General features: G+C 42.1%; 3 protein-coding genes across 4 annotated transcripts; 2 read left to right on the top strand and 1 right to left on the bottom strand.

The window, feature by feature from the left end:
• The first annotated feature begins 2968 nt into the window (after positions 1 to 2968).
• On the top strand, positions 2969 to 14600 carry LOC139650400 (G1/S-specific cyclin-D2-like). 2 transcript variants are annotated; one of them, XM_071527061.1, is made up of 5 exons: positions 2969 to 3320; positions 4270 to 4485; positions 7413 to 7572; positions 9632 to 9780; positions 11351 to 14600. In XM_071527061.1, the coding sequence occupies exons 1-5, from the start codon at positions 3126 to 3128 to the stop codon at positions 11513 to 11515; spliced, it is 885 nt and encodes a 294-aa protein (XP_071383162.1). In that variant the 5' UTR covers positions 2969 to 3125; the 3' UTR covers positions 11516 to 14600. The 2 variants fall into 2 exon arrangements, with proteins under 2 accessions (XP_071383162.1, XP_071383163.1); XM_071527062.1 differs by lacking the exon at positions 4270 to 4485.
• A 478-nt stretch (positions 14601 to 15078) lies between these two features.
• Positions 15079 to 18416, top strand: tigarb (TP53 induced glycolysis regulatory phosphatase b). Its single transcript, XM_071527070.1, has 6 exons — positions 15079 to 15148; positions 15473 to 15510; positions 15829 to 15950; positions 16475 to 16552; positions 16659 to 16769; positions 17426 to 18416. Exons 1-6 carry the CDS (start codon positions 15117 to 15119, stop codon positions 17837 to 17839), a joined length of 795 nt encoding a protein of 264 aa, XP_071383171.1. The 5' UTR covers positions 15079 to 15116; the 3' UTR covers positions 17840 to 18416.
• Positions 18417 to 19687: 1271 nt separating this feature from the next.
• On the bottom strand, positions 19688 to 23243 carry fgf23 (fibroblast growth factor 23). Its single transcript, XM_071527074.1, has 3 exons — positions 22972 to 23243; positions 22768 to 22871; positions 19688 to 21831 (listed from the first exon to the last, which is right to left on the bottom strand). The coding sequence occupies exons 1-3, from the start codon at positions 23204 to 23206 to the stop codon at positions 21391 to 21393; spliced, it is 780 nt and encodes a 259-aa protein (XP_071383175.1). The 5' UTR covers positions 23207 to 23243; the 3' UTR covers positions 19688 to 21390.
• Between the last annotated feature and the right edge of the window lie 2105 nt (positions 23244 to 25348).

Genomic DNA, 25348 nt, shown 5'->3' with positions numbered 1-25348 from the left:
TTGACATTCCCTCGGAGACAGTTCCCACTCTCACTTCACAGTCTGCTCTCATAACAACTCAACAGTGTTCTTTTTTTCTCAATGAAACTCCATATCTCATTCAGCTCTTTGGTGGCGACTGTGAAAGGGGGAAGTTTTGAAGTCGTTCCAGCGAGAAGTGGCTCAGTTCAGGCCCCCGTCATTCAGTTCCATTTAAAACACTTGAGAGACTGTCGTGTAAGCTTGTAAGTAGGCTACACGTGACTAAAATCTAATTTTGATGTGTGTGAATACTTTCAGATTTTTTGTTTACGTTTTCACATCTTTATTTTGAGAAGGAAGTCAGCAGAGACCGAGCGTGATAGGGAGTTGACAGCATCATGGCTTCCTCTTCCATTCTAATCCTACCGTTTCACAGATTAAGTCCTGTCTTGGAAGGACAAAGACACAAACACTTTCAGACATCCTGGACAGATCACAAATACTAAGTACTCTCTGCAGAGTTGCGTGTCCATCCTCATGGAAGGTGGTGGGATGCCAAAGGACATCCTTTATGGAAAGCTTTCCTCTGGAAAAGGATCAACAGGCCATCCACACCTAAGGATGTCTGAAAACATCACACTGTGTCCCATGGCTATCTGGCAGCATTGTGATCTGATGAAAAGAACCAATGGTGTGCTGAATCTCAGCAATGGTCATCACAAAGTAGGCTAATAGATCTTATTCCCATATGGTGGCCATTTTGAGCTCACATCACACGCAGGTGGGAAACTGCAGCCGTTACAGGAGATAGCCGCTATCTCCTGTATCAAGATTCATACAGACATCGGGAATCAGACAAACATTTATCATTTCAGATTCCTCACTGAAAATGTATTAGAAACAAATGGATCTAAAGAATCCAGAGGGATATAGGTTCATATTGTAATATATTTTGCCCACAATAGTTTGCTATCGGAATATATCGGAGCCTATAGCAAGCTAGTAGCTAACTATAGGCAGTGAGCTAGCTAACATCCCTGCTTAATTCAAACATTCGTTGTCGTTGTTCCTGAGATTGCTGTTTCTTGTGATAACTGTTAGGTCTATCTGAAATTCTCACTTTGCCTGTGTTGAAGTAACATAAGTTTTATGCTAATCTCAGATTTTCTCCTTCCTGAGTGTTAAAAATGGCCGCTGCGGCATGCAAAACAGAGCACATGCACCAACAGTCACTGTTTTTTTTTTTACACATTTGCAGTTGTGAAGAAATGAAAAAGATACTCCAGTCCTATCAGTGAAACATAAATCAATTACGTAATTACACACTTCTGAATAATTTCTCAGTGTTAGGCCTACATTTACTTTAAGTTATATTTAAAATATATGATGCTATTAAAATAAATTAGTAACATCATCATACATTTTTTCTATAACCTTGATGCCAGGGTAGCCAATAGAAAGAGTAAATGATTATGAGAACTGCACCTTTGTGTTAATGTCTGCTAGTAGTCTACTGAACTTTTGAGCAATAGCCTTGGTTGTTAGCCAAAGCTTGACAGCTTTTTGAATAAGATCATTGATCAGAAGTTCTGTCGCTTTTCTACTGTCAGCCTCTATTTCATTGCATTGTCTGCACACAGTGGGGCCAGCTGGGTTGGAGATAAGCCTACTACAGTACAAAGGGCTGATTTGTACACAAGTGAAGTGGCATTCATCCAGTTTTTGGTGCATATGGCAGCATTCTCGTTGATAGTCCAACTAATGCTGCTTTAAAGTAGGCTATAATATATGACATTTTCATATAAATAAATAGGCCTATCAGTTTTGCTATTCTCTATCACTGATTGCTATAAAACAGCAATATTCAACCCATAGCCAGTTCATGAAAGCTTTTACATTTGCTGTTCCAAACACCTGGTGTTAGGTAGGCCTAGGTGTTTCCCGGGAAAAATCATCCACTGCACAGGAAGTGTGCAACCGGTAGCAGCAACATTGGTTTGTTTGGAATAAACAGAAGAACTGGGTAGTTAGCATGAGCAGTGATAGTCACCATGACTGAACAGACAAAGAAAAATGTGACACCATCAGAAACTCAAAATTCATCAACAGAATATCCAAGAAAAATAGGCTACTGCACACACTGTTTGACTGACAAGTGATTTTTGGGAACCAGTACAGAAACACCACAGTGATGGCTGCTCAGTGCTTAGCACCAAAAACATTGCCAAAATAATGGTAAATGATGATGGTAAATGTAGCTAATGCATTTTACAGGCTATGTTATTGTTGGATATTTCATGTAGACTAGAATTAGTATTGTTGTATGTTTCTATTTTTAAGTCTTTGTTTAACCTGTAGACCTAGTTGTTTGGGTGTTCACAAATGCCTAAATAGCCTAAATGAAAAAATTATTTTAGGTTACATTCCTGATGTGCATTTTCTCTTCCTCATTATGCCGCTGCAGCACAATGTAGCTCTGTGGCTGATTTCTAAAATAAAACAACAGCCACTAAAAATCTACTTTCATCACCAGGTAGGCTACATTTTGTTATAATTTCTGACCAAAGCAGATGAATGCGCTGACAAGCCGTAGCCTATTTACGGGCTTACCAGGAGCACCTGAAGGCAGCATGGAAGTATAAACCAACTGTGGAACAGGGAAGGCCTGCATTATAGGCTATATTAGGCTATTATAGCTACATTAGCCTACATTATACATAGGCTATAGCCTACATTATACATATTATTACAGGCTATATTAGGCTATTAGCCTACACTTTGAAGTAGTCAACTAATGATAGGAAAATAGAGCTTTATTAAGCGATGTAAAGTAGGCCAGGATAAGGCCGGAAACGAGGCGGCTTTGCCTTCGAAATATTCTTATCAGAAAACCGATTCAACACGTTCGTCAATAACAGCTTTTATTTTGAAAGTTCTGACCGAACGTCCTGTTTTTTAATGTGTCTGACTTGACAAGTGCCTGACTTGACACAGAGGAAGAGGCAAACCGAGAGGCAGGACTTTAGTGGATCGAACCCTGCAGTCTCAGCCTCATGCTTCGTCCTGGCCACTTCTCCTCCTGCCCACTGTCCCCAGTCCTGTCGACATTATTGTGACAATATATTTATTTTTTATTTTGCAAAAGGGGGAAGAAGAGCCGAGCCATGGAGCTTCTTTGCCTCGAGTCGGACACAGCCGTGAGAGCCCAGCATGACCCAAACATCCTCTGTGATGAAAGAGTGTTGCAAAGTTTATTAACAATTGAGGACAGGTTTTTACCGCAATGCTCCTATTTCCAGCGTGTCCAGAAGGATATTCAGCCTTACATGAGACGAATGGTTGCAGGTTGGATGCACGAGGTTTGTGGGCTTTTTCGGCATTGATAGCCTATTGAGGGTTTATAACTCTGCTGTCATAGGGCGTTTTAAAGAGTGTTTTGCACGTTTTGCATGTTGAGCTACATCCATAATGTGGGCTCATAAATGGAGTAGCCAGGCCTATTTTCGCTTATAGAGAGTTGTCACGGCTGTTATTTGACAATTGAATGAGAATGACTCACCAAAGGCGTGGGAGCCTCGGAAATTCCACCACGAAGAAAATTCAGCTTCAAAGAAATAGCCTAGCTAGATAGCCTATTTACCTTGGATAACAGCTAAAAAGTTGGTATTTTTTGATAATTGGATAGTCCAGACGATATACAAGGGTTTAATCTTAATTTACGTAAACGAAGCATCAATATTTTCCTTTCCTAGTAATTATAATAATTTTTTAAAAAGGTCCTATAAGGCTCGTTGCTTTTTGTCGAACAACGTGCATGCAAACAACTCTCATTTCTAAAGATAATATTTCCCTTTCATGTGGGCAAATTGTGTTTTGCAATTTTCGGAAACGATTCTAGAATAAGATGGGGACATTTTGCACACAATATAAAGCCTGTAGATAATTTATTTTTATTTTTAATTATTTTTTGAAAAGATGACGGATAGCCCAACAAGGAAGACGAGTTGCAAGGCGTGGGTTTTGTTGAACGACTTCCTATTGCACTAAGCCTAATGAATTTGTGCCTTGCCTGACTTTGCAGTCAATTTGACTGACCAAAGACATGTGAAAAATTGTGATTTAACCTTTAACCTAACACTACAGCCTAGAAAAAACACAGGCCTGTAGCAAAAACCCCCCATCTGTAAGTGCTCTTCTGCTTTTAGGCCTAACTACCTCTGGCTTTAGTTTTGCTTTTGTTTTGTTAAATTAAGCACCAATATATAGCCTAATACTTTCTTCCTAACACACTTTCTTTCTATTTTCTAGGTGTGTGAAGAGGAAAAGAGCGACGGAGATGTCTTCCCTTTAGCCATTAATTATTTGGACAGATTTTTAGCAGTGATGCCCACCAGAAAGTGTTACTTGCAGCTCCTGGGAGCTGTGTGCATGTTCCTGGCCTCCAAGTTAAAGGACAGTCGGCCACTATCAGCAGAAAAGCTCTGCATGTACACAGACAACTCCATCACAGCACGGGAACTGCTGGTAAGAATCAATGGCAGCTTATAGCCTGTCTTTCAAGAGCCTCATTCATCAGCCTGTAAAGTGCAATGTCACATTTTAGCTATCATTCCTATAGATTATGCCCTAATAGCTGAATTGGTTTCACAGGAAGCGTCCCATTTTCTCTATTAAGTTAAGCTGCATATATTCAATACAGGCTGCTGGATCCAGAGAGGGGATCTCTTTGGATCCATGTGGACTGAAGTGGCGTGTGATGCCATCTAGTGCCAGTTATGCAGTATAGAATTTGGATTTATCATACAGTATGCATGGGCCTAAGTGTCTCAGTTAGACATTTAAGGGCATGTGGTCTGGTTACATTGTAACGCAGTAACACCTTTACCTGCCTGTACCTGTGAGCCCAAACCAGACCAACACATCTCCTTATGCCTCTCTTCATGGAATTCACCACATTACTTTTGGTTTCTACCAACATACACTGCTTGTCAAACAAACCACAAGATCAGTCAACCAGGAGACCATAAGGTTTTATTTGGAGAGTGTCTAAGAGTAGGACTACTGACCATATTGCCATAAACATCACTATGACATAGGAGGTTAACCTAAACCTGCCTCTTATTGGTTCCAGAGGCAGTTTATACATCCTCTCCTGCCCACAGCAGTTGAAGGAAATGACATGCGGCCCATTTGATGCTATATATTGTCGCGAGGCTCCAGATTCCTGGATATCCTCACAGGATGCACAGAAAAGTGGATGGGAGCCTATGGGAAGATGTCGTAGCTCTTCCTTTATAACGAAGACACCGCTGCCGGTGCTTCAGCTGGACCAGCGAGGTCCAAGGGGAGATTGTGTCGGGGCAGCTGGCCAGGAAGTGAGCGCAGCAACAGCAGACCTCCGCCCCGCTCATCCACAGGCAAACATTCTCCACGGGGGCTAGCGTAGGTTAAACGTTTGCATGTGTGTGGCAGGTTAGGTAAGTAGGAAGCCAGCGTGAACTCCTGACATTTCGACACGGCGTCCCGGGCTGCCCCGCGTCACATATGAGCATAGGGGGGACTGTCCCTGTCAGCGTTGGGGTTTGGGTGTTCACTACGTTTGCTTTTTAGGTGACACATCTCCGGAGAGGAAGCGGATGAGAAGTTGAATTTGTCAGCATTTATCCTTCACAGTGTAAAAAAAAATACTGATCGGTACATCTCATGTAGCTCAGGCGACCAACTCAGTTGCTTTTGCATACGATTCCCTTGGTTTGTTTTGATAACTGCCTCCTTTGTTGGAAGAAAAATGCAAAATGCACCTCTTGTCCAATAGTTTTTAGTGGCTTGTAATCCACCTTATTTGGAATTGATTATAGTCCTAACTTAAAAAAATAACTTGAAATGATAATTGTTGACATTTGTGTCAGTGACGTCATTCAATGCCCTTGAGTCACAGATCTAGCTATGTAACATTCTGGGATTTCTTATACTGATTGACATGTTGCCTAACAAATATTGTGCTTCAATTAAACTTGTACTAACCACTTCTTTCTCTTGATTATATGCTACTGCCTGTGTATGGGTATAGGCAAAGTAAAGGAAGTACAAGCATACAGACTTCCCTCTGTAATGGTGTAGGGTTCAGTCGTGTCTTAGAAGGCAAGATCTGTGCTAATGATGAGGAACACAGTGATTCTGGGCTATCCGTCCTCATAACGATGAAATGAAATCTCGGACACGGCTTAAGAATCGCCCATAAATGTCACATCTGGTGACTGAGCAGTCACGTGCGTGAGGCTTACATCATGGTCATGCTCCTCATAGCATTAGGTGACAATTGACGCCTTGATAGGGGACACCACTCCCATAGAGAAAGAAGAAATGCATGATGAGATGAGATCATGTCTCAGAACTGTTATGTTAGTTGTGATTCGATTAGAAATAGTCTGGCGCTCTAATGGGTGACTGGGCCGAGAAATGCATCCTACTGCAAACCGGTGCAGAACTACCAGCCTGCTTCACTTTAGCAGGGTTATAATGATGGTGACCTCAATTTGGTCTATGTCCTATATGTTGTTTAGGTGTGGTGTTTAATACATTTTTTGATTTTGAAAAAAGGATGCTAACCCAACCATCAATGACACTGGTATGCATTTTAATCCAAGCTGATGTTTTATTATTGTCTGATAAAACACTAACAGGGACAATATTAGAACTCAAATTAAGTCTAAACCATGATAGTCACTGCAGTAATGTGTAAAAACAATCAGAAATAATCAGTGCCTAGTCATTCCTAGGCTGTTATGACTGTTTAGTGAGTTTGACTGCACTTGTGTCACCTCTCTTACTGTTATTCATTGAAGATATTGTAAAAAAAAAAACAATGAGATGTCGGTCTTGCACTGTAACACATGCTAGTAACTTGGTGGTATGTTGACATTGAGTGAACACAGCTAGATTTCTTATAATGATAAATTGAAATCATCAATCTTTACACCTTTTCTTCCTGGGGCGAGGGCTGCTGTGCAGAGGCAGCTCCCCTCGGCTGACTGTAGAGCAAACCCAGTCTAGCTGTTTGAGGCTTGTGACAGGAAGGAAGTGGCTAGCTGTCTCATTGGCAGGGCCTCTAAGCAGGGCAAAGCCTGTCACATGCCGGCGATATGAAGACAAAGGATGAGAGGAATGAGAAAGGCATGCAGATAATAAGATACAGCGAGGAGAGATAAAGAGAAGAAATGTTACTCTTATTACAGAGCCATTTCCTCTGGGAATAAGGATGGACTGTGATCTTTTTCACGGTCAGCGGAAGTGTGGCATCATGCCATTTAACCCTCTGACTGGGTAGATACCGCCAAGCAGCAGAACTCGCGCTGACCGCTCGGTTTTAACCTACTTGACACATGCATAGTTTGCCTTTGATAATACTGTGACATATTTTCCATCAAAGCACTCTCTCCTCTGTCTTCCAGGAGTGGGAGCTGGTGGTGCTGGGCAAGTTGAAGTGGAACATGGCCTCGGTCATTCCCAATGATTTCATAGAGCACATCATCCGCAGGCTGCCCCTGCCCAAAGACAAACTGGCTATGGTCCGCAAGCACACACAGACGTTCATTGCCCTCTGTGCCACAGGTAACGCAGCTGCATATCATCTCATGTGCTTTTTTTTACTGCTTTTTACTTGCGTGTTTGCTCGCTCGCACGCTCACTCTTTTGCTCCGTTGCTGTTATTCCCACATCCACCAGAATATTCCCACACACACAAACATTCTCCCACCGTGAGTCATCTGTGACTATGCCTCTGACCTCTTTCTTCTCTCAGCATAGACTTCTGGCTGCGTTTCCCTTATCCACTCTTTAGTCTCCACAGCTTGTAGTGGGGCTTGTCCCAGCAGCGGACCAGCTGCTAAAAGCTGTGTTGGAGCGCCCAGAGCGGACAAGGCAGGTTTTCTCTCCTAAGAGTACAGGAGAATCCTATCAGTGCTGTGTTTAGATTAGCCGCCCACACGGGTGATGATAGCGATTGTATCATATGATGTACTGCCGCACGCACACGCACTGTCCGGTATGACTCAAGTGCAGCTGAAGCACTGGGCTGCTCTCTCTGTATTGTTTGTTGACAGGGAAGCTTCCAGGTTTAAAAAGTCAGGGCACTGGGCCAGCGATCTTCCTTCCTCCTCCTGTCCCTGCCCCAAAATAAACTGCGGTGGCTCTGGAGAAGCACAAACTCAAACAGCTTCTCCCTAGGTGAATCCCATGGCATTCCTTTGCCCATACTAGGAATCCCATTAATATTTTCATATCCTGGAGATAAATTGAATTGCAGGATCACCTAATTTACTTAATACAGCACTCCCACTATCACAATGGCGCCTTTCATCTGCTGCCTCTCCTAGCCAATTCTATGAAGGAAATAGAACAAAAGAAAGGAGGCCACATCAGTATAATGACATCCTTTGCATACGCCAGTGTGGTCAGATCTGGCCAATAAGCGCTTGTTTACTAGAGGCACTTATTGGGACTGTAGGCTCCTTCAATGAGTTTCATGCCCCGCTTAGCGCAGTTTTAGTGTCACACTCTTTCTTTTTTATTTGGGTGTGTTTCAGTGGTCGCCTCTGCTATTCATAAGCAGCTGGTTATATCCAAGCACAAAACAGCCGCAGTGGAGAAAAAAAGGAGGCCTGCTGTGGTCGTGCAGTAATGTAAATGTTTGGAGTTTTATATGGAGTCACGATGTTATTCTTATGATGGAGGAGCTCCTCCTATGGACAGCTGGGCTCTGGAGGAGAGGATAGGCGTAGTGCAGCGGGCTTCTCTCCAGGGGTTAGCCAAAGCTATCAGTCACATCCTCTTTGCAGAAACAAGTAAGCCAGGACCGGTCTGCACTGGGCTAGGACTATGCTCTGGGTTGGGCTTGCTAATTCCAGTAATAACAGCACTTACCAAATGTGTGTATCGAGTATCTGACTTGTGAAATAGTGTTGGTCATGTACATGTGCTAAGCTGGGCTTGTGTGTGCTGGAATGGGCCTGTGTATCGTACAGTAAGTGCACAAAACATTCGGACCACCTGCTCTTCCCATGAAATTAAATGGACTGGTCAGGTGAGAGCTGCGGTCACTTAGGGAAGATCCCATGTACAACCACCCCAATCATGAAGGGGTGAACGGGAGAAACACATGCCAGATTAAAGAAGGATTTTTAACCTTTGAGGCAATTGAGACACGGGTTGTCCAAAAGTGGGCTCAACTCGATACTCGCAAGGTGTGTCATACACTCCGTTGTCCTCTCCATGGCTGCCTCCTCCGTCCAGGCCTGTTGTCGCTTAAGCCTCTAGACTGGGAGAGGGACCGGAGGGAGTAATTCCTGGATCTCGTTGCTCAGCGAGTAGGAGGATCCCTGCTCTGTTTTTCTAATCAGAGCTTAGGCTTCTTTGAAGGAAACCACACAGGTTCCACCGCACAGCTATGTTGAAACTCAGGCTCAGCTGGGAAGGATGCATATTGGGGATGATTCAGATGTTTGCGTCTCTTATGCATCTCTCATACCTCCTGTGGGCTGAGCAAAGTCTTACTGTGCCATGTGTCACTGTTGAAAATGTGATTACCGTCCTTCACTATTGCTTCGAGCTGCTGTCTGACAGAGTGAAGATCAATACACTTCTCTCACTTCTCTTTCTCTCTCTCCACCAGATGACCGCCTCGCCATGAACCCTCCTTCCATGATTGCCACCGGCAGCGTGGGAGCAGCTGTCTGTGGCCTGCAGCTGGACCACACTGACCAGATGCTGAGTCGAGACAACCTGACAGACCTGCTGGCCAAGATCACCAACACAGAGGTGGTGAGTACCACAGGGGAGGCACCGCTTGGAAAGCCGTGCCTGTTGAAGTAATTGGTTATCATCAGTTTTGAGTATTACATGACAATACATTGTTAATAGTTGTTAGTATTACAGCATCTCAGGACAGGAGCATAGAGAACTTTCTAGTAAACAACAGCGATGACTGCAGTAGTGGCAGATTGAAGCTATTTACTTTTCATGGAGAGAGAGCTTGTGGCTCTTGGCTCGGGAGCCAGACTGCTGCTATAAAGAGCAACGGCAGAGGGAATGTCTTCTTAAAACCCAGGGCCCACATTCTTGTGGTAGGACACAGGCAGTTCCTTCGCATGGCTCCCACTTTAGCTGTGTGCCCCTCCTGGTAGAGGAATATGTTCGTAATGCTTCGAAGCCAAGGACCGTCTTTCCAGGGGAAAGGCCAGCCGAGAAACAAACACAGATCTCCAGGCTACCCTCATACCTGCAGACTGCTCACTCCCTCGCAGTTAGTGTGAACTTAAAATGTGTGTGCAAAATCAAACATCATTGCATTGCATGTATTATACATACACTATATTTATCACGAGACAGCTGTGTGAGCATTCCCCGTCACAACACCTTTTGATACAAAGACCAGAGGTGACTCCAGAAGCCTAGAAATCCAAAAAGGCCACAGCCAATGAGCCAGAGGAACAACACCGTCCCCTCTTAGCTTGTGGTTATGTTGCCATGGCAACGTGGGCCCCGCAACCCAGCCGTCACAACAGGCGCTCCGACTGCGGCCCATCGGGTTCCAATTATCCGTACATTTCAAAGGAATGCTGGCCTCTTTGCGAGCCCCGGTGCATTCTTTAAGGTCCCTGCAGTCGGCTCGCTGAGGCAGACCTCCCACATCTCCCACAGACCTGCTGGGAGGAGAAGAGAGGGACAGAGAGAGAGAGGATCCCCTTTCATGAGGGTAGCAGGGTAACGACATAGAGAAGTCATCCAAAACATCCGGTCCCACTGTCCTATATTCTGTTTTACACCCAAACTCTGAGGGTCAGGGTGCAGTGGGTCAAAGCCATTTCCTCTAGGCCTCTACGTAGGACTCATTGCACTGTATGGCCCGAGGGATGGAGACTGGGAGTCCAGAGTTTCAGATCTGCTTCTCCTTTCCCTAATAAACCTCAGAGCCCTGGTGACCATCAACCCCCACTCCACCCCCCCCAGCCCCCACCCCCACCCTCGTACCCCAGACGCACACGGCTCTCGTGTCAGAGAGGATTCCGGTGCCCACCGTGTAGCTCGCTGCACCGTGTTGTTGGTATCGGAGTGTGCTGGTACCCATTGTTCTGGTCATGATGCAGACGGGACCACCTACCTTAAGACGCGTAATTCCCTGCTGGTATGCCGTGAATGTGACCAAAGCTGTTCCACAACTCGCACGTCGGATGTGCTAGATCGTCCGTGTAACTGCACGCAACAGTGTCTAGCGTCCGTGCACGTTAGCGTGTGTGTGTACAGTTGTTGCGTGTATGCGTTTGAATACTTGCAAGGGTGTATGTGAAGTGTGTGTACGTGCCTAATGACTGCTGACCCCTTTTTGTTGCAGGATTGTTTGAGGGAGTGCCAGGAGCAAATAGAGCGTGTGCTGGCCAGCAGCCTGCAGCGGGGCCAGCAGCACAGGCAGGACGCCGGTCTCCGAGCGGGCAGCAAGGCGATGGAGCAGCAAGACCAGGCCAGCACCCCCACAGATGTGCGCGATGTCAACCTATGAACTCCCAATATGCCAGTCATTCCTGCCTACCGATGAGCTAATGGGAGCAAATGGCATAAAGGTCAACCAATGAGCTGCCAGTATCCACGTCAAATCACCCAATGAGCTCCTGTGATTTCGCAATATGTCAGAGTCGGCTCCCACAAAGGATGGTGTGACAATCTATGAGCTTCCCTCGCCCACTTGCTGAGATGTCAAGTATAATGAACTTGTAGAAATTACAAGTTTTTAGTTTTTCTCCTTTTTCCCCTTTTCATACCCGGTTGGTTATATTTTGACCTATTGTATGGGCCACATGTAATCAAACAAGCTATTTAAAACCGTAAATTCTTGAAAACTTGATAGTGCCTTAGGTTCCCAGAATGGAAACCTGAATATATTTTCATACTTGAAAAAAATAGCATAATTATATGAAATATACATATTTCTTTTGAGAAAATCTAGCAAAAAGAAACGTATTATTATCAATAATGTCTATTTGGTTATTATTATTTAGCTAGTATTTAGTTGCATTACTCTTCTTTTATCATCTTTAGCAAACAGTTAGCAGTTTCACAGTTATTGGGTTTCCCTCATCTGTGATTCGTATTAATTTGCAGTGTGCAGGAAACCCGTGTAGTAGTAGTGTGATTGATATGCTGATCATACATGGCATTTAAACCAAGCTGATATCCAGCAGGAGGAGCACTAGCTAGCTGCTCTCTCCATCTATTATACTGTGCACCTGTAGCACTGCTTACTATTTATGCTGAGATGTGCTGGCCAGGAGTGGGCTGGGCCCACTCAGAGAGGGGGAGAGAAGGTCTGGGGTCTGGAGCAGTGGCTGCTGTCCTAAAGGTTAATACAGAGGACAAGGTCAGTTGTTAAGGTCTTGATTTCACTGCCAAGTCCACAGGACAGTATGTCAGATGGACAATATGTACCTTTTATTTGAATTCAACAAGTCTACATTTGACCAATAGACTCTTGCAATGATTGTTCTTTGTCTAGCTCCTTCATGCTATTTAGACAGTAATTAGGAGCATCCAGTAGTGTTGCAGGGATTGGGACAATTTTAGTCTAGGTCGAGTAGTGTTGATGTCATGTTAGCTGTATTAGAGAAAGGACAGTTGGCATGTTGAAGGTTTGGAAACGGAAAGAGGAAATGGATGCAGGTTGAAATGTTGTGAGAGGTGTCAGGTTTTTGGAGAAAGAACGCATGTGGAAAGTGGAACAAAATGGAAGACGTCTAGTGTTGGATGATGAACGACAGTTAAATGGTGGGGAAAGGTAACTTAAGCTAAATAATGTTTCAACAACAGCATGATACTTGAGTGGCACAGCAACAAGCCTGCCTGGTTTCTGCCATGTGTCTGATAGGAGTTGATGTCCAGGGAACAGTTTGGGTGGACTGCAGTTTTGCCCATCGGTTTCTCCTGTATCAATGTAACCATTGAATTTTGATTTTTGAGTAGTTGTTTGGGGGGAGGGGGGCTCGGATCAAGATGAATGCACTTTTAAAACACACTCCTTAAGAATGGAAAGGGGATGGTGGTTGAGGAGAGTTAGGTGGGTTATAGGGGTCATTTTTATTTTTAGTTTTTTTGTTTCCTTTAAGTTATTTGATCTTTTCTGGGCTGGATTCCCATGGGGTGATGCAAGTTGTCTTGAAAGCTATCCCCCGACAGGTGAGTAGACGTAGGATTTACCATTTTATAGTTGTGTTGAAATATGGAACCAAATCAGTTGCAATGCAAACTTAGGAAAGCCAAGTCACGTGTAGACTTAGATTTTTTTTGATTAAGTACATTCATTTAACCTTACTTGAATTTTTGTTTTGCCTAATTCATAGCCAAACTTTCTGATGGTTCTTTGAAAGAGTTACACACATACTGTTTCCTAAATATTGTGTTGTGGTTAATGTTTTGCTCTTTTTTTTATGTAAATTACTCTCTGAACTGAGTTTTAAAAAATGCCATTTTGTGAGGTTTCTCCATCTTTATAGACTTGGGTAGGGGTTTATATGGTGCGAAAGTGTGTTGACAGTATATACTGTTTTTTAACAGTTATGCTAGAAATACACCTTAAATTTTAGGACAGAAGTTTAGTTTCTAAATTCTATTATTGCATGTTCTGTTGTGCAAAAAGCCAAAAAATGTTTGTCTTCCAAAAAAAAAAAAAGCTTTAAACAGGAAAATTGTTGATGTTTTTAAAGTTTTGTTATTGTGAATAATTTGAAAGAGATAATTCCAAAGTGACAAAAATAGATTGTTTATATTAAAGACCTCTTTCTCTTGCTGCTATGAAGCTTTTCTTTTCTAGTCTTACACAAAGATGACATTGCCTTATTGTGATTCACTTGAGTGTGCTGCTATATTATGAAATGTTGTATATGTAACGGTCTTCTTGCTTTTCTGTTGTTTGTGTACTGGAGGGAAAGTAACAGGTTTGGTGCGGGACTGGAAGTACTCGTGTTTGCAGATCTTTTGAATAGCATGTTTATTCTCTTCATGTGTATCTTATATTCTATCATATTCTTGCTGCTTCCTGTAATGTTTGTGTACCTCAGGTTAATTGGACAGATCAAGTGAGATCCCATCTTGCATTACCTCATCACAACTCTCACATCACATGTCTTTTTACTCTGAATTTTTTGGACGGGTTACACTTTTCTGGATGAGAGGAAGGACAGTACCTCCTCTACATCAAGAAAACTCAGCCACCAGATTCCACTGAGCAGTTACAACTAACTGTCATTGAAAATCATTTATTTCATACATCTGGTGCTAAATCAAAACGGGCTATATAGTCAAATACAAAAAAACATCTTTAGATTTTTTTTTTTCCTACTTGGAGTTTAATTGGCAGGTTTGAGACCAGTTGGTTGGATTAAGTGGAATATTGACTTTGTGAGGTACCCATTTAGAAGTTTTAGCCACCAGACTGTTCATTTATCATTGTTCACTGTGTGGGAAAAAAAAAAAAAGACGTGGGACTACCAGCTTGTTATTCCATATGTGCTTCCCACTGTCACTATGTACAACCATACAATGTACCTCAGAGGTGTCTGATCCACAATTTCTGCTCAATAAATTGGCTAAAATCACTTGTTTTGTGTATTTTGTTATTCCTCTGTTCATTCTGCATTCTGCCTTCCTGCACCATTTTACTAATATGGGGAAATTTCTAAACTTCAATGAGCCCTTACTTCTCCTCACCACAAGAGGGCAACTAAGCCATGAAAAACAGGGATATTGAGGCCAAAGAGCTAGTATCAGTTGGTACTGCAGGCCATGACAAAATCAAATTTCACCCAAACATGTTAATATATTAACATTAACACATAGGTTTATATCTGAAGAGCCAAAGTTCCAAGTGTTTTTCTGTTTGCTGTAGACAAACCATTTTGTTACTACTCAAAGAAAATTAAAAAATATTTATGGCTTTTCACATGTAGTTTCTAAACTTATTTCCTGTTGTGGTGGAACCAATTTGTTAACTTCTAGGAATAAAATGAGGCTTCTGCAATGTAATTGGTTTACGTCACGACGCAGCGTGCTGCGTCACGCAACGTTGCAGATGTACCAACCAGGAAGTACCACAGCCAAGTCCGCAGCTGAAAATGTTTACATTTAGCTTGACATTTATCCGACAGTAAGTGAAGAACAGTATTGTTTTATTGTTATTTTATTTAGACCTGGATGTGTATGACTTCGACATTTGTATGTTCGGCATATTCTCAAGAATGGGAACAACGTTGTCTGCCTCTAATGACGCATGGCGGCTGTAATGTTAAGCTTTGACTGTGTCGCTATTTGACTTTGAAACGATGCATGAATTACAGGTTGAAGTAGTAGTATGTTCATTCTATTTAAGCATAGCTGTACGGGTTAATCTAGTAAATAACAGAGATTCTGCCTTGCTCTTGCTGGTCAAATAGATGCACATGGCTTATAACCTGGTTGTATTTTCATACAGTGGGGAAACACAATACAACAGAGACAAGTTGCTGCAAGGTATGTTGACTAAAATATGAAGGCCGCATTCCACTGAGGACCCTCACTTTTCCTGTCCAGCCACACTGTTCAGCTGTGGTTAAACATGTGGGTGTGACACTGCATATCTTTACATTTTAATGTGAACTAACACTGGAGTTGACCTGACTAACACTGTCATACAACCTGTGTTTTTCTATACAAATAGTAAATGAAGACTATTTGAAACTCGTGTCCAACAGTTCTAAGATGCTGCTCTTTTGAACTCAGTACAAAACCCATTATTACACAGACTGTAACAGGTAGAAACCCTGACAGCAGCTTGTGTCGTGTTGGCAGGTCAAGGCGTGGACACGGTCCTGTCAGAGACGGGGCTGCGGCAGGCCGAGGCGGTCGGCCTGTACCTCAGAGACCTCACATTCAACAATGTGTTTGTCAGTAACCTGCAGCGGGCCTGCCAGGTGAGACAGACCCATTCATTTTTCATTTGTATTTTTTTAACACTTGCCTGTCATCGGTTAATTAATATGTAGTAAACCTGTGCAGCTGGACAGTGGATTGAAGATTGCTGGTTCTTAACTGGCTTAAGTGATACAGCTGTGGTTGGTACAGATTTTATGTGATTCATTCATGGCTAAATATTACAGATATAATACAGATTTACATATGAGGCCTCCATACCTGTCTGTAAACACATTTGTAAATCTGATAAGCAGTGAGAATGTTTTGCTACTTTCATGCACTTTCTGGTAAATATGACCCTATACTGTTTCCCATGATGGACAAATAACTCAAAATAATAAAGGAAAACAGGATGTAAAAAACTTGCAGATATTGAATAGCTGGGTTACAGTCATCTCTCCATGGTCTTTGACGCACTGACAAAATTTGAATGACTAGGTAGTTTCTCCATGACAAGCTGCTTCTCTTGGGGAATTCTGAGTGTATTGAGTCAGTAATTTCCAGATGTCATTTCCTTTTTCAGACTGCTGAACTAATTCTGAGGAACAACACTCACTGTTCTGGCACGGAGATGGTTTTGGACTCATTACTCAGAGAGAGGGTACGAACTCTTCAAACCATACAGACAAATATCAAAGCTTTATATTCTATACTCCTCCTGAAGTTGTTTTTCCTCGGAGTCCTAATTGTGGTTGTTCATCATGCAGAGTTTTGGCGTGGCTGAAGGACGGCCCAAAGAGCACCTGAAGAACATGGCCAACGCTGCTGGCCAGTCGAGTCGTGACTACACCCCTCCAGGAGGAGAGACCTTGGACCAGGTGAGTCTGATACTGTCCAGAATCAGCTTTGGAAACTGATTCAGTCAATATTATTTTACTGTAGGAAAGTTGAAAATAGCCTCTTGGAAACTCAAGGTCAAGAGATTATTGCTTGTACAACAGCGCCATGCAGTGGCCTTGTTGGGGACATTACATTTTTTAAAACTCCAGAGAACTCATGTTTGTGGGTTTTTTTTTTTTTTTTGAGTTGACTGTGACTTTGTTTGCAGTTGTGGGAATCACTGGAATCGATTTCTTGACTCCTATAGATTCCATATCAGCTTCATCTGAGACCGCTGTGTATGTGACACCCAGAAAAACGGGAAACAGCCTAAAGCTAATTAACACAAATTAAGAAATCTGGGTAATGTTATAAGTTTGTACCAATTGAGTTTGAATGCTTGAATTGATCTTTGATTGATCTATCATTCTAATGATCATTCTAATTCTCAGGACAGTATCCCGGGCTGAAGGTTTGCCTACCTCTACCCTGTTTCTAATTTGCCTCAAATTTTTTCTAATTGACTCCTGACCAATTAGCTTTGTTTAACTCCCTCAATCATTGGCTGAGAATCGACTCTGACTCTCAGGCGTAGGAGTGGAGGAATCAACTCTTTTGTGTTCCACCTTCACCACTAGCTCTGTCTCACTTCCAGGTGAGGCTACGATTCAAAAAATTCCTGAAAGTCCTTTTCCAGCGAATGTTAGATGACCACTCGTCAGGACGGAGCTGCGCTGCAGGGGCGATAGAAGCCGGGGCAGCTGGGACCTCCGCCGCCGCCGCTGCCGGTTTACCTGACGACGGTCTCCAGGGAGTGTCGTTCCACGCCCTGGTGGTGAGCCATGGAGCCTACATCCGTGTAGCCATCAGACACCTGGTGGAGGACTTGGAGTGCTCCCTGCCCCCGGGGGCCAAGATGTCCCAGGTGTTTTCGCCCTGCCCCAACACCGGCATCAGCCGCTTCGTCCTCACCCTGAGCCAGGCGCGGTCCGGGCCAGTCCTCTCTGCCGCTCGCTGTGTTTTTACCAACAGAAAGGACCATCTGGAAAACCTCAAAGCTGCTGAATAGTATTGTGTGAAAGAAAAGGGAGACGGGTTTTATGGTAGGGAAGTGTATGTTTAATTGAAAACTGAGAACTGAAAACTGACTGAACTCTAAAGCTAAAGGCCTCAAACTTAGTACAGACCTACTGCACCTTGTGAGTAATTGAACACCCACAATGCGCAACAACCCCATGCACAGGGTAAATGATTTCTTCCCAACATTCAATAGACTAGACATTTTACTGTGGATCATTACTCAAAACCATAACTACTGAATGTTCAGTACTGTATTATAGAGGAAGCCAGTAAGGACTTGTGCATCATACTATAATAATGTATTGTTTGGACTTGCCCTGCACTTTTTCAGATACTGTGTGTCATATCTTTTATTTTTTCAGCACAGAGTTTATAATATTTTCATTGTATTGTTGCTTCTTTTATGATGTTATACCAAAGTCCGAAAAACATGCTATTGAGCATTGTGATCATTTCAAGTTGATGTGTCCTCCAGTGTTGTGTTTGTAGTGCTGCTCATATTTTACTTTACATAAATATTACATGACAACAAAACAGAATTGTCTTTGAGTTTGTATTGAAGCAAAATGAAAAACATTGAAAATAAAGATTATAAATTTGCCAATAGGTTTGCCATCACTCATTACTTAATTTTAAGAAAAAAATCATCCAATCAAAACATGATCAGGAAAAATGATGCCTGTGACCTATGAACCTGGCAAATTTAAGAGGAGGCATGAATAATCACAGCAAGAATAATTCAACCACAGCTTAATCTATTGATGTTAATGCTTCAAAAGTAAAATAAGAAAACTGAGGACATTACATTGAAGATAAATGTATTTTTACTATACTACTGATACATAAATACATGTAACAGGAAATAATGGAAGGAGGACTTTCTCCAGATTGCTGTTCTTCCATGGTATTTCCACTTTGGGGGAAACAATTGTTTATTTCTTTCATCACTTGGCATTAGATGTCTATTAATTGCCACAAACTGATATTGATATAGGTACAGACGTTTAGTATTTTGTAGATGAATTAAATCCAACAATATCTCATTTAGGAAAGTGATTTTTTAAAAGTCTGGGGAATTACAAATTCAGAGGGCAAGAATTGCACCAAACAACACATTTTGGGATGATGGGGAAATGTTTTCAGGTAAAATCCATGTTCAGTAAACCGGATGAAATCCCTGACCTGAAAGGCTCCCTGGGTATAATGGAGAGGAAAGGAGGGGTCAGTTTCTCCTATCGGACGTCATTAAGAGCAGATAGAGATCCGTTTCTTCTCTGCTCATACTGAGCGTGACTTGAAAATGTTTAAGCACCCTAAGGCTCAGCTACAACTCTTACTATTACTACTGATCTGTGCAGAGCTCTAGTAGAAAGAAAGCAAAAAGCTGTAGCATACTCTAAATCATCTCTGATTATGATTTAAAACATAAAAACAATCTCTGGATCTTCATCTGAGATTCAAGTTTAACGACTAACCCCAACAGGTCAAAGGTTAATAATGTATTACTTTGACCAAAATAGCACTGCAGTTACTTAGTGAGAGTAAAAATAGCATTGCAGTGTTTATTCTTAGACTGGCATGACTCAGCTGAAGCTTGTGTACCTGCAAGCTAATTGAGTGGAAGAGGAGGGAAAGCGTGGGATATTCAACTAATGAGAGGAACTGGGTCAATGTTAAACCTGCTTACGCATTCGCTGTGAAATAGATGACTTCCTTCCACATAGTACAGGTTGTCTTTGCCAAATGACGCATGCAGGGCCTCACAATACCAAAGTTAAGAAAATATAATTATATTAGTTTGCATAAAATAAAACAACACCCAACCACGTTTCCTTTATGAGTTTATTTCTTCCCAAATTCAAGCAACACTCCATCAACAACTCCAACTCACACATTCAAAGACAAACCACATTTTCTTATATGTACATTTAACTATAAAGCATCCATATAAATACTATAAATAACAATAAAGGAATGGATTTAAATAAATAAATACTCTTTGGGACTGGTTTTCTTGTTTGCTGGTGGTGGCCAGCACCTGTAACTTCTTGTCTAAAATCACAGAACAAGAGTTCAGATTTGAGATCAGGATTACTGCACCATGAAGTTCTGGTCCAGCTCTTTACCCTGTAGTTATATAGCATTCCTTCAAGTCATGAATTAGATTACACAAATAAAGAAACAATATCAAAACACACAAGTGATTGGATTCTGTAGTTTTGAAAGGTTTTCGGTTGTTGGAATAATGTTTTAGGTTGGACATCTAAGAATGAACAAACTTTTGCCCTCATCTTATTCCTTATTTCTGGTTATTCTCAGAATCTCCTATATCCAACTCAGTAAACTTTGGACTTTAAAACATAGGCATGTAAAACAAAACTTATCTCTGCTGCACTAAATACAACTCTAAAGCATATTCATACAAAAATTTGGTTTCTTTACATTTTCGTTTTTCATCACGCCTGCCTACTTTCAGATCAATGGATAGGGCCTGAAGTCCTCCAGAGGTAGGCTGAGGCAGGCTTCTGTCTTCAGATCGCATCAATATCTGCTTTTAAATGTGGGTTTCTCAGACCAGCTGTAGAAAACCTCAGAGAACAGAGTACAAAAAACAAAAAATTTTGCCTATCATCCCAGTGTTGGGCTCTTTACTCATTCCTCGTTACTCATTTTAAAAGCACTGTAATTGCTTTACTGATTACTCCCTGGGAGCAGTAATTCATTACACTACTGGTCGCATTACTTTTCTGCTACATCCCCAAAATTGGTATTGCATCCTCTCTTACCTTCAAACATCAGAACAACCTTTCTTGTGAACGATCAGGGAAACCAAAAAGGGTTGACGTCCAATATTCTTGTCATCCGTTCACACAATAAAATCAAAGTAGTGAGAATATTTCCACCCAGAGAAAGTACATTTTACTGCCATTTCTCATCTGAACTAGCTCAGTGTGAGATGATGGATGGGGGTGGGATATAGATTTAGATCATTCAACTTCAATCTGATATTTAGAGTGGATGATACTAAAAGTAACAACTTATATTTTGATTGGTAACTGATAATATTGTTGCTGTAATTTAAATAGTAATTGATTATTATTTGTTAGTGAGGGGAAAGCAATCAGGGGCATCAACTAACTAAATCCTTAGATATGATAAAGTTTCTGTATCCACTTGCAACCAACACTTCCAAACCTGCTTATATAAACACAGTAAATTTCTGAGGACAAGTGGAGCAATGACTGATGATTAACAAGATATTGTTATTTGGTCTATGTGATAAATTATTAAATGTAAGTCACCAAACTCTTAGCTTAGAGGGAACATTGGTCCTGAATGCTCCCTGATTTTTTGTTTAGGAATATGGCTTTTCAAAAATATTTCTGGCATTTTTTTTTTGCTTGATCTTTGCTTTTCTTATAATGATCAACACTACAAGGTTAAAGTTGGACTTGTAAGGTATGGGGAATGCCAACACCTTGCCACACCCAACACGACACGCCACGCCCGACACGCCCATTCCACCCAAGCCTGGACGGATCAGCCCATGGTGCCGGTGATCCGGGGGCTGCTGGGATGGGACGAGTGCACGTTCCAGGGGTCGTGGGTGGACGGGGCCACCGGCGTCTCCCGGGACACGTTGCGCCCTTCCTCCCCGGCCTCGGCCTCCAGGTCGGCGTCGTCCTCCGGCACGGCGCGGGAGTCGGAGCCCTCCTCGGTCTGACCCAGGTACACGTTGTGCGGGTCGGAGGGATCCACCACCTGGTTCCGCTTCTCGCGGTGCAGCAGGAGACGCTCCAGGGGCACCGTGTTCTTCTTGGGCAGAAACAGCGAGGTCTGCGGCAGGTTCTGGCCCGCAGAGTACACCTGCCGGGACCCCTCCAGGTTGAACAGGATGCCCGTCCTGCAGGAGTAGTACACGTCCCTGTTGTTCTCCAGAAGCTTGTGGTTGAACAGACAGTCATCCCTGAGGCAGATGGGCTGAGAGAGAGAGAGAGAGAGAGAGAGAGAGAGAGAGAGAGAGAGAGAGAGAGAGAGAGAGAGAGAGAGATGAAATGTGATGCAAGATGAAACCGCCGCACATTTGTTTGTTTGGAAATGTCTTGTTTTGTTCCCAAATGCAACGCATAAAACACAAAACATCACCTTGGTTTGTGCTGATTTTAACAGTCAAACCAAAACCAAAAAACAATCTCCAAATAGTAGGCTATATATAAGCTACTGTTCTGATATTTTATGTCATAATCATATGATTACAGTTGATGACTACTAATGAATAGACTATTGATTATTTCCCTTTTAGATATGAGCAATTAGACCAAAATTTTGCATTTCACACTTATATTTTGTGAATCCTAAAATAAAATCCTATAGGATTCCACTGGAGAGGAAAGAAATCCAATAGGATTGTCACAATTTTCACAGGATTGTGATAGGATCCTATTGTGAAAAGAAGAAATCCCTTTTGGGCTTTTTGGCTGTAGACTAAACTGGCCAAAAAAAAAAGAAAAAAAAAAAAGAAAAAAAAAGGATCCACCTAAGTCATTTAATCTAGTATTGAACCTTGAAGTCTTGAAACAAATGAAAGAAAACTTGAGATAATTTCAGTTGTTTCCAATGCAGATCAACTTGTCAATTCGTGTCATTTGGAGTGATCTGCTAATTTCAGGATATTGTCCTTGTTTCAATGACCTTGATGACCCTGATGTCTTCATTTCTTTCTTTCTTTCTTTTTCATTTTAAGGAAAACAAGAAGACGATTCCTTCTTGGGGAAAGCGATGTAAAAAAATAAAATAGCATAAAACCCCACGTAGGTGCCAATACAAGAATTAGAATCAGAATTAAAAGTTAATTTAGTGTGTCCATTAAATTAATAATAACAAAAGAATCAACAGGTAAAGTGAGTGTTGACTTACAGAGCTGAACGGGTTGCCCTCCGCATCCATACACAGGTAGCGGTTACTTTTGACGCCAAGGATGGCGACGCGCTCCCTGGTTTCAGCTTTCAGTAAAATCACACCTGTAGGGAAGAAACAACACTGATGTATTAGTACATTAAACATACATACTAGGCCACATTTGATCAAATCGAATTGAAAAAAAAGGGAAAAGGCGCTTACTATATGAACTCCTGGCTGTAGTTTTGCGCACAGTGCCATTGAACCGGATCTCCAAGTAGAAGTTGTTGAGGTCTGTGGATGTCTGCAGGTGGACGTATCTCCTCGGGTTCCCCCAGTTGGACCCGACCAGCGGTGAGGGGTTGGGGACCGCTTCCCCCAGTCGAAATCCCTGGAGCAGAGCAAGCAGGAGCGCAAGCACAGTGTCCCTCATGCCTACTTTCTTGTTTACGTCCATCCTGGCGCAAATCGGTGGTTTCCTCTGCGAGCTGCTGTTAGACTTCAGACGGTCTGTTGTCCCAAAGTTTGGAGACGGCTCCTATTTAAAGCCCCCCAAAGTGCCACTCCTGCTGCTCACATCCTTTTACGCAAAAAAAAAAAAAAAAATCGCCCCCAAAGCAGATGTGCGGCTTTCCTGCAGCGGAAGGGCCACTTCCACCTCTGTCTGTCTATTTATCCCGATGCTCTTGGTCAATCAGAGAGCTCCTATTTTGCAATCTGGTTTTGGTGACGCATCTTGACTCATCCACCTTAAACATTATTCTAAGATAATGATACAAGGTCAATTTGTTACACACTTGTTTGGACTGGAAACATGCTGCGCTAGGAAAGAAACAAGTTACAACCGAAGAGCAGATATCAAGTAAGATTTTTTTTTAAAAATGATTTGTCATTGAAACCATGCAGGGATAGAATATCATGTTAGTATGAGTTAACTCCATGACGTTTCCAATTCGTTGACAAATTAATTGACATTTTGCCTAATTAAAGAGATGGTTAGTCCCATATTATTAAATATTTTCTATCATTATTTTAGTATGGTTCTCCAACGGTTTGTTGAACCACAATGGACTGCACCATAGAAATGAACACAGTGTGAAATTAGTTCAGTGGAAAGTTTCTATTGCTGCTCTGCTCCTTTTACGCACCTGTCCAACTCAACACTTCCACTACTCCCCCAGCAGAGGGAGCCGCTGTCTAAGCTAGAGTATGGCTTCCTTTCATCTAGTGGAGTTTTCCTCGGAGATGCTGGCAAATTATATTTGAATGACAAACTGCATGTTGGCAAGGACAAAAGGAAAACAATGGACTGTGCGTGATCTGGAGTTAAAGTGCCTGGATTTTCACTAGCAGCTCATCTATTTTCACCAGGGGACACATTACATTTCTGTACAAACATGAGGAAATCAGCTGGAAGATGATCTGCTGTTAGGGCAGCAATGAAAAGATCTCAACAGTATCTCTTGAAAAAAGTAACAACAAAACAAGACAAAACAATTATTCTCCTGAGAATTGAACCCACAACCGCCTCCAAGTATCAGAGCAAAAACATAAAGCACCGAGCCACTGAAGTGGATAAATCTAGATATTTTAGTGGAATGTAATTTTGCCTTGGGGGAGAAAACAGTCCAACTCAAGATCTACACACACATACACACACACACACACACAAACCCAACCAACGCAGCAAAGAGGATGACACCATACCAGCAACCAGTAAAAAAACAAACTTTTATTGGTATCTCAGGAATACAGTAGACTGCTGTGCACAGCACATACGTACAAAAATAAAAGGAAAAACTTTTTTATATCCTTACTTAGCATCGTCAGTTTTCAGAAACAAATGATTGAAGAAGTTTTGTCATTTCTTCTTATTTTACAATCATCTTAGCAAACCCAAACTAAGGCAGAAGGTGAGGTATATGAGAACAGAGATGAGAGGAATAGGGTGGAAGCTCACTCCCCTTTGAGCAGGGATTAAAAAAAAAACCCCCAAAAAAACAAGAGATAGTTCGTCTGACACACTGATCACATGTGAAGATTGCAAACGCACACGCCTAATCAAGCTTGGGGCTCAGGCAGACTCTCAAAAAAGAAGATATTCCTCACCTTAAATTAACATAAATTGTAAGCTGTGGAAGGGAAAAATAAAAGAGATAACAGATATTTTTGGATAATATTTTTTGGTCAAAGCTGAAAGGGGAGCTTTTTGTTTTTACAGACAAACCTGCACTCTTGTTTCAATATTTTAAAAGATGTCTTTCATAAGGTGCTACTAGAGACATTAAACATCTTGATTTGGAGAGAAGTACTCATCATTGTGCACTGCACACATGCACAAAGACCACTCCCACACCTTCCTCAGCTCAATATGTGGACTGTGTTTTGTTCACTAATTCAATCAAAAATGATGATGGCATACCTCAAGTTGGTTCAAACACCCCGGACAAATAATTTACATCAATGGTACCGCATGCAGCCTCATCTACATCAGCAACAAGTCTTTTTTTTTTTCTTTTTTTCAACGAGAGAAACTTTGAGCTAAACTCCCATTACATTTGCTCTGCTTTATGGCATCATGACCGCCTTGGCATTTATG

This window comes from Centroberyx affinis, unplaced genomic scaffold, assembly GCF_046629955.1.
Source record: "Centroberyx affinis isolate AG114_WGS23_722 - 3 ecotype Tasmania unplaced genomic scaffold, CSIRO-AGI_Caff_v1 ptg001486l_1, whole genome shotgun sequence".
NCBI lineage: Eukaryota > Metazoa > Chordata > Actinopteri > Beryciformes > Berycidae > Centroberyx > Centroberyx affinis.
Note: the sequence above shows the minus strand (reverse complement) of the source record. Positions and strands in the feature narration are given on the sequence as shown.

Coding starts and splice junctions, on each gene's coding strand:
- tigarb (XM_071527070.1), top strand. CDS start 15,117: ATGTTTACATTTAGCTTGACATTTATCCGACA. Junction 15,951..16,474: donor ACCTGCAGCGGGCCTGCCAG/GTGAGACAGACC, acceptor TTCCTTTTTCAG/ACTGCTGAACTAATTCTGAG. Junction 16,553..16,658: donor ACTCATTACTCAGAGAGAGG/GTACGAACTCTT, acceptor TTCATCATGCAG/AGTTTTGGCGTGGCTGAAGG.
- fgf23 (XM_071527074.1), bottom strand. CDS start 23,206: ATGGACGTAAACAAGAAAGTAGGCATGAGGGACACTGTGCTTGCGCTC. Junction 22,872..22,971: donor TACAGCCAGGAGTTCATATA/GTAAGCGCCTTT, acceptor TCTTCCCTACAG/GTGTGATTTTACTGAAAGCT. Junction 21,832..22,767: donor AGGGCAACCCGTTCAGCTCT/GTAAGTCAACAC, acceptor TCTCTCTCTCAG/CCCATCTGCCTCAGGGATGA.
- LOC139650400 (XM_071527061.1), top strand. CDS start 3,126: ATGGAGCTTCTTTGCCTCGAGTCGGACACAGCCGTGAGAGCCCAGCAT. Junction 4,486..7,412: donor TCACAGCACGGGAACTGCTG/GTAAGAATCAAT, acceptor TCTGTCTTCCAG/GAGTGGGAGCTGGTGGTGCT. Junction 9,781..11,350: donor AGATCACCAACACAGAGGTG/GTGAGTACCACA, acceptor TTTTTGTTGCAG/GATTGTTTGAGGGAGTGCCA.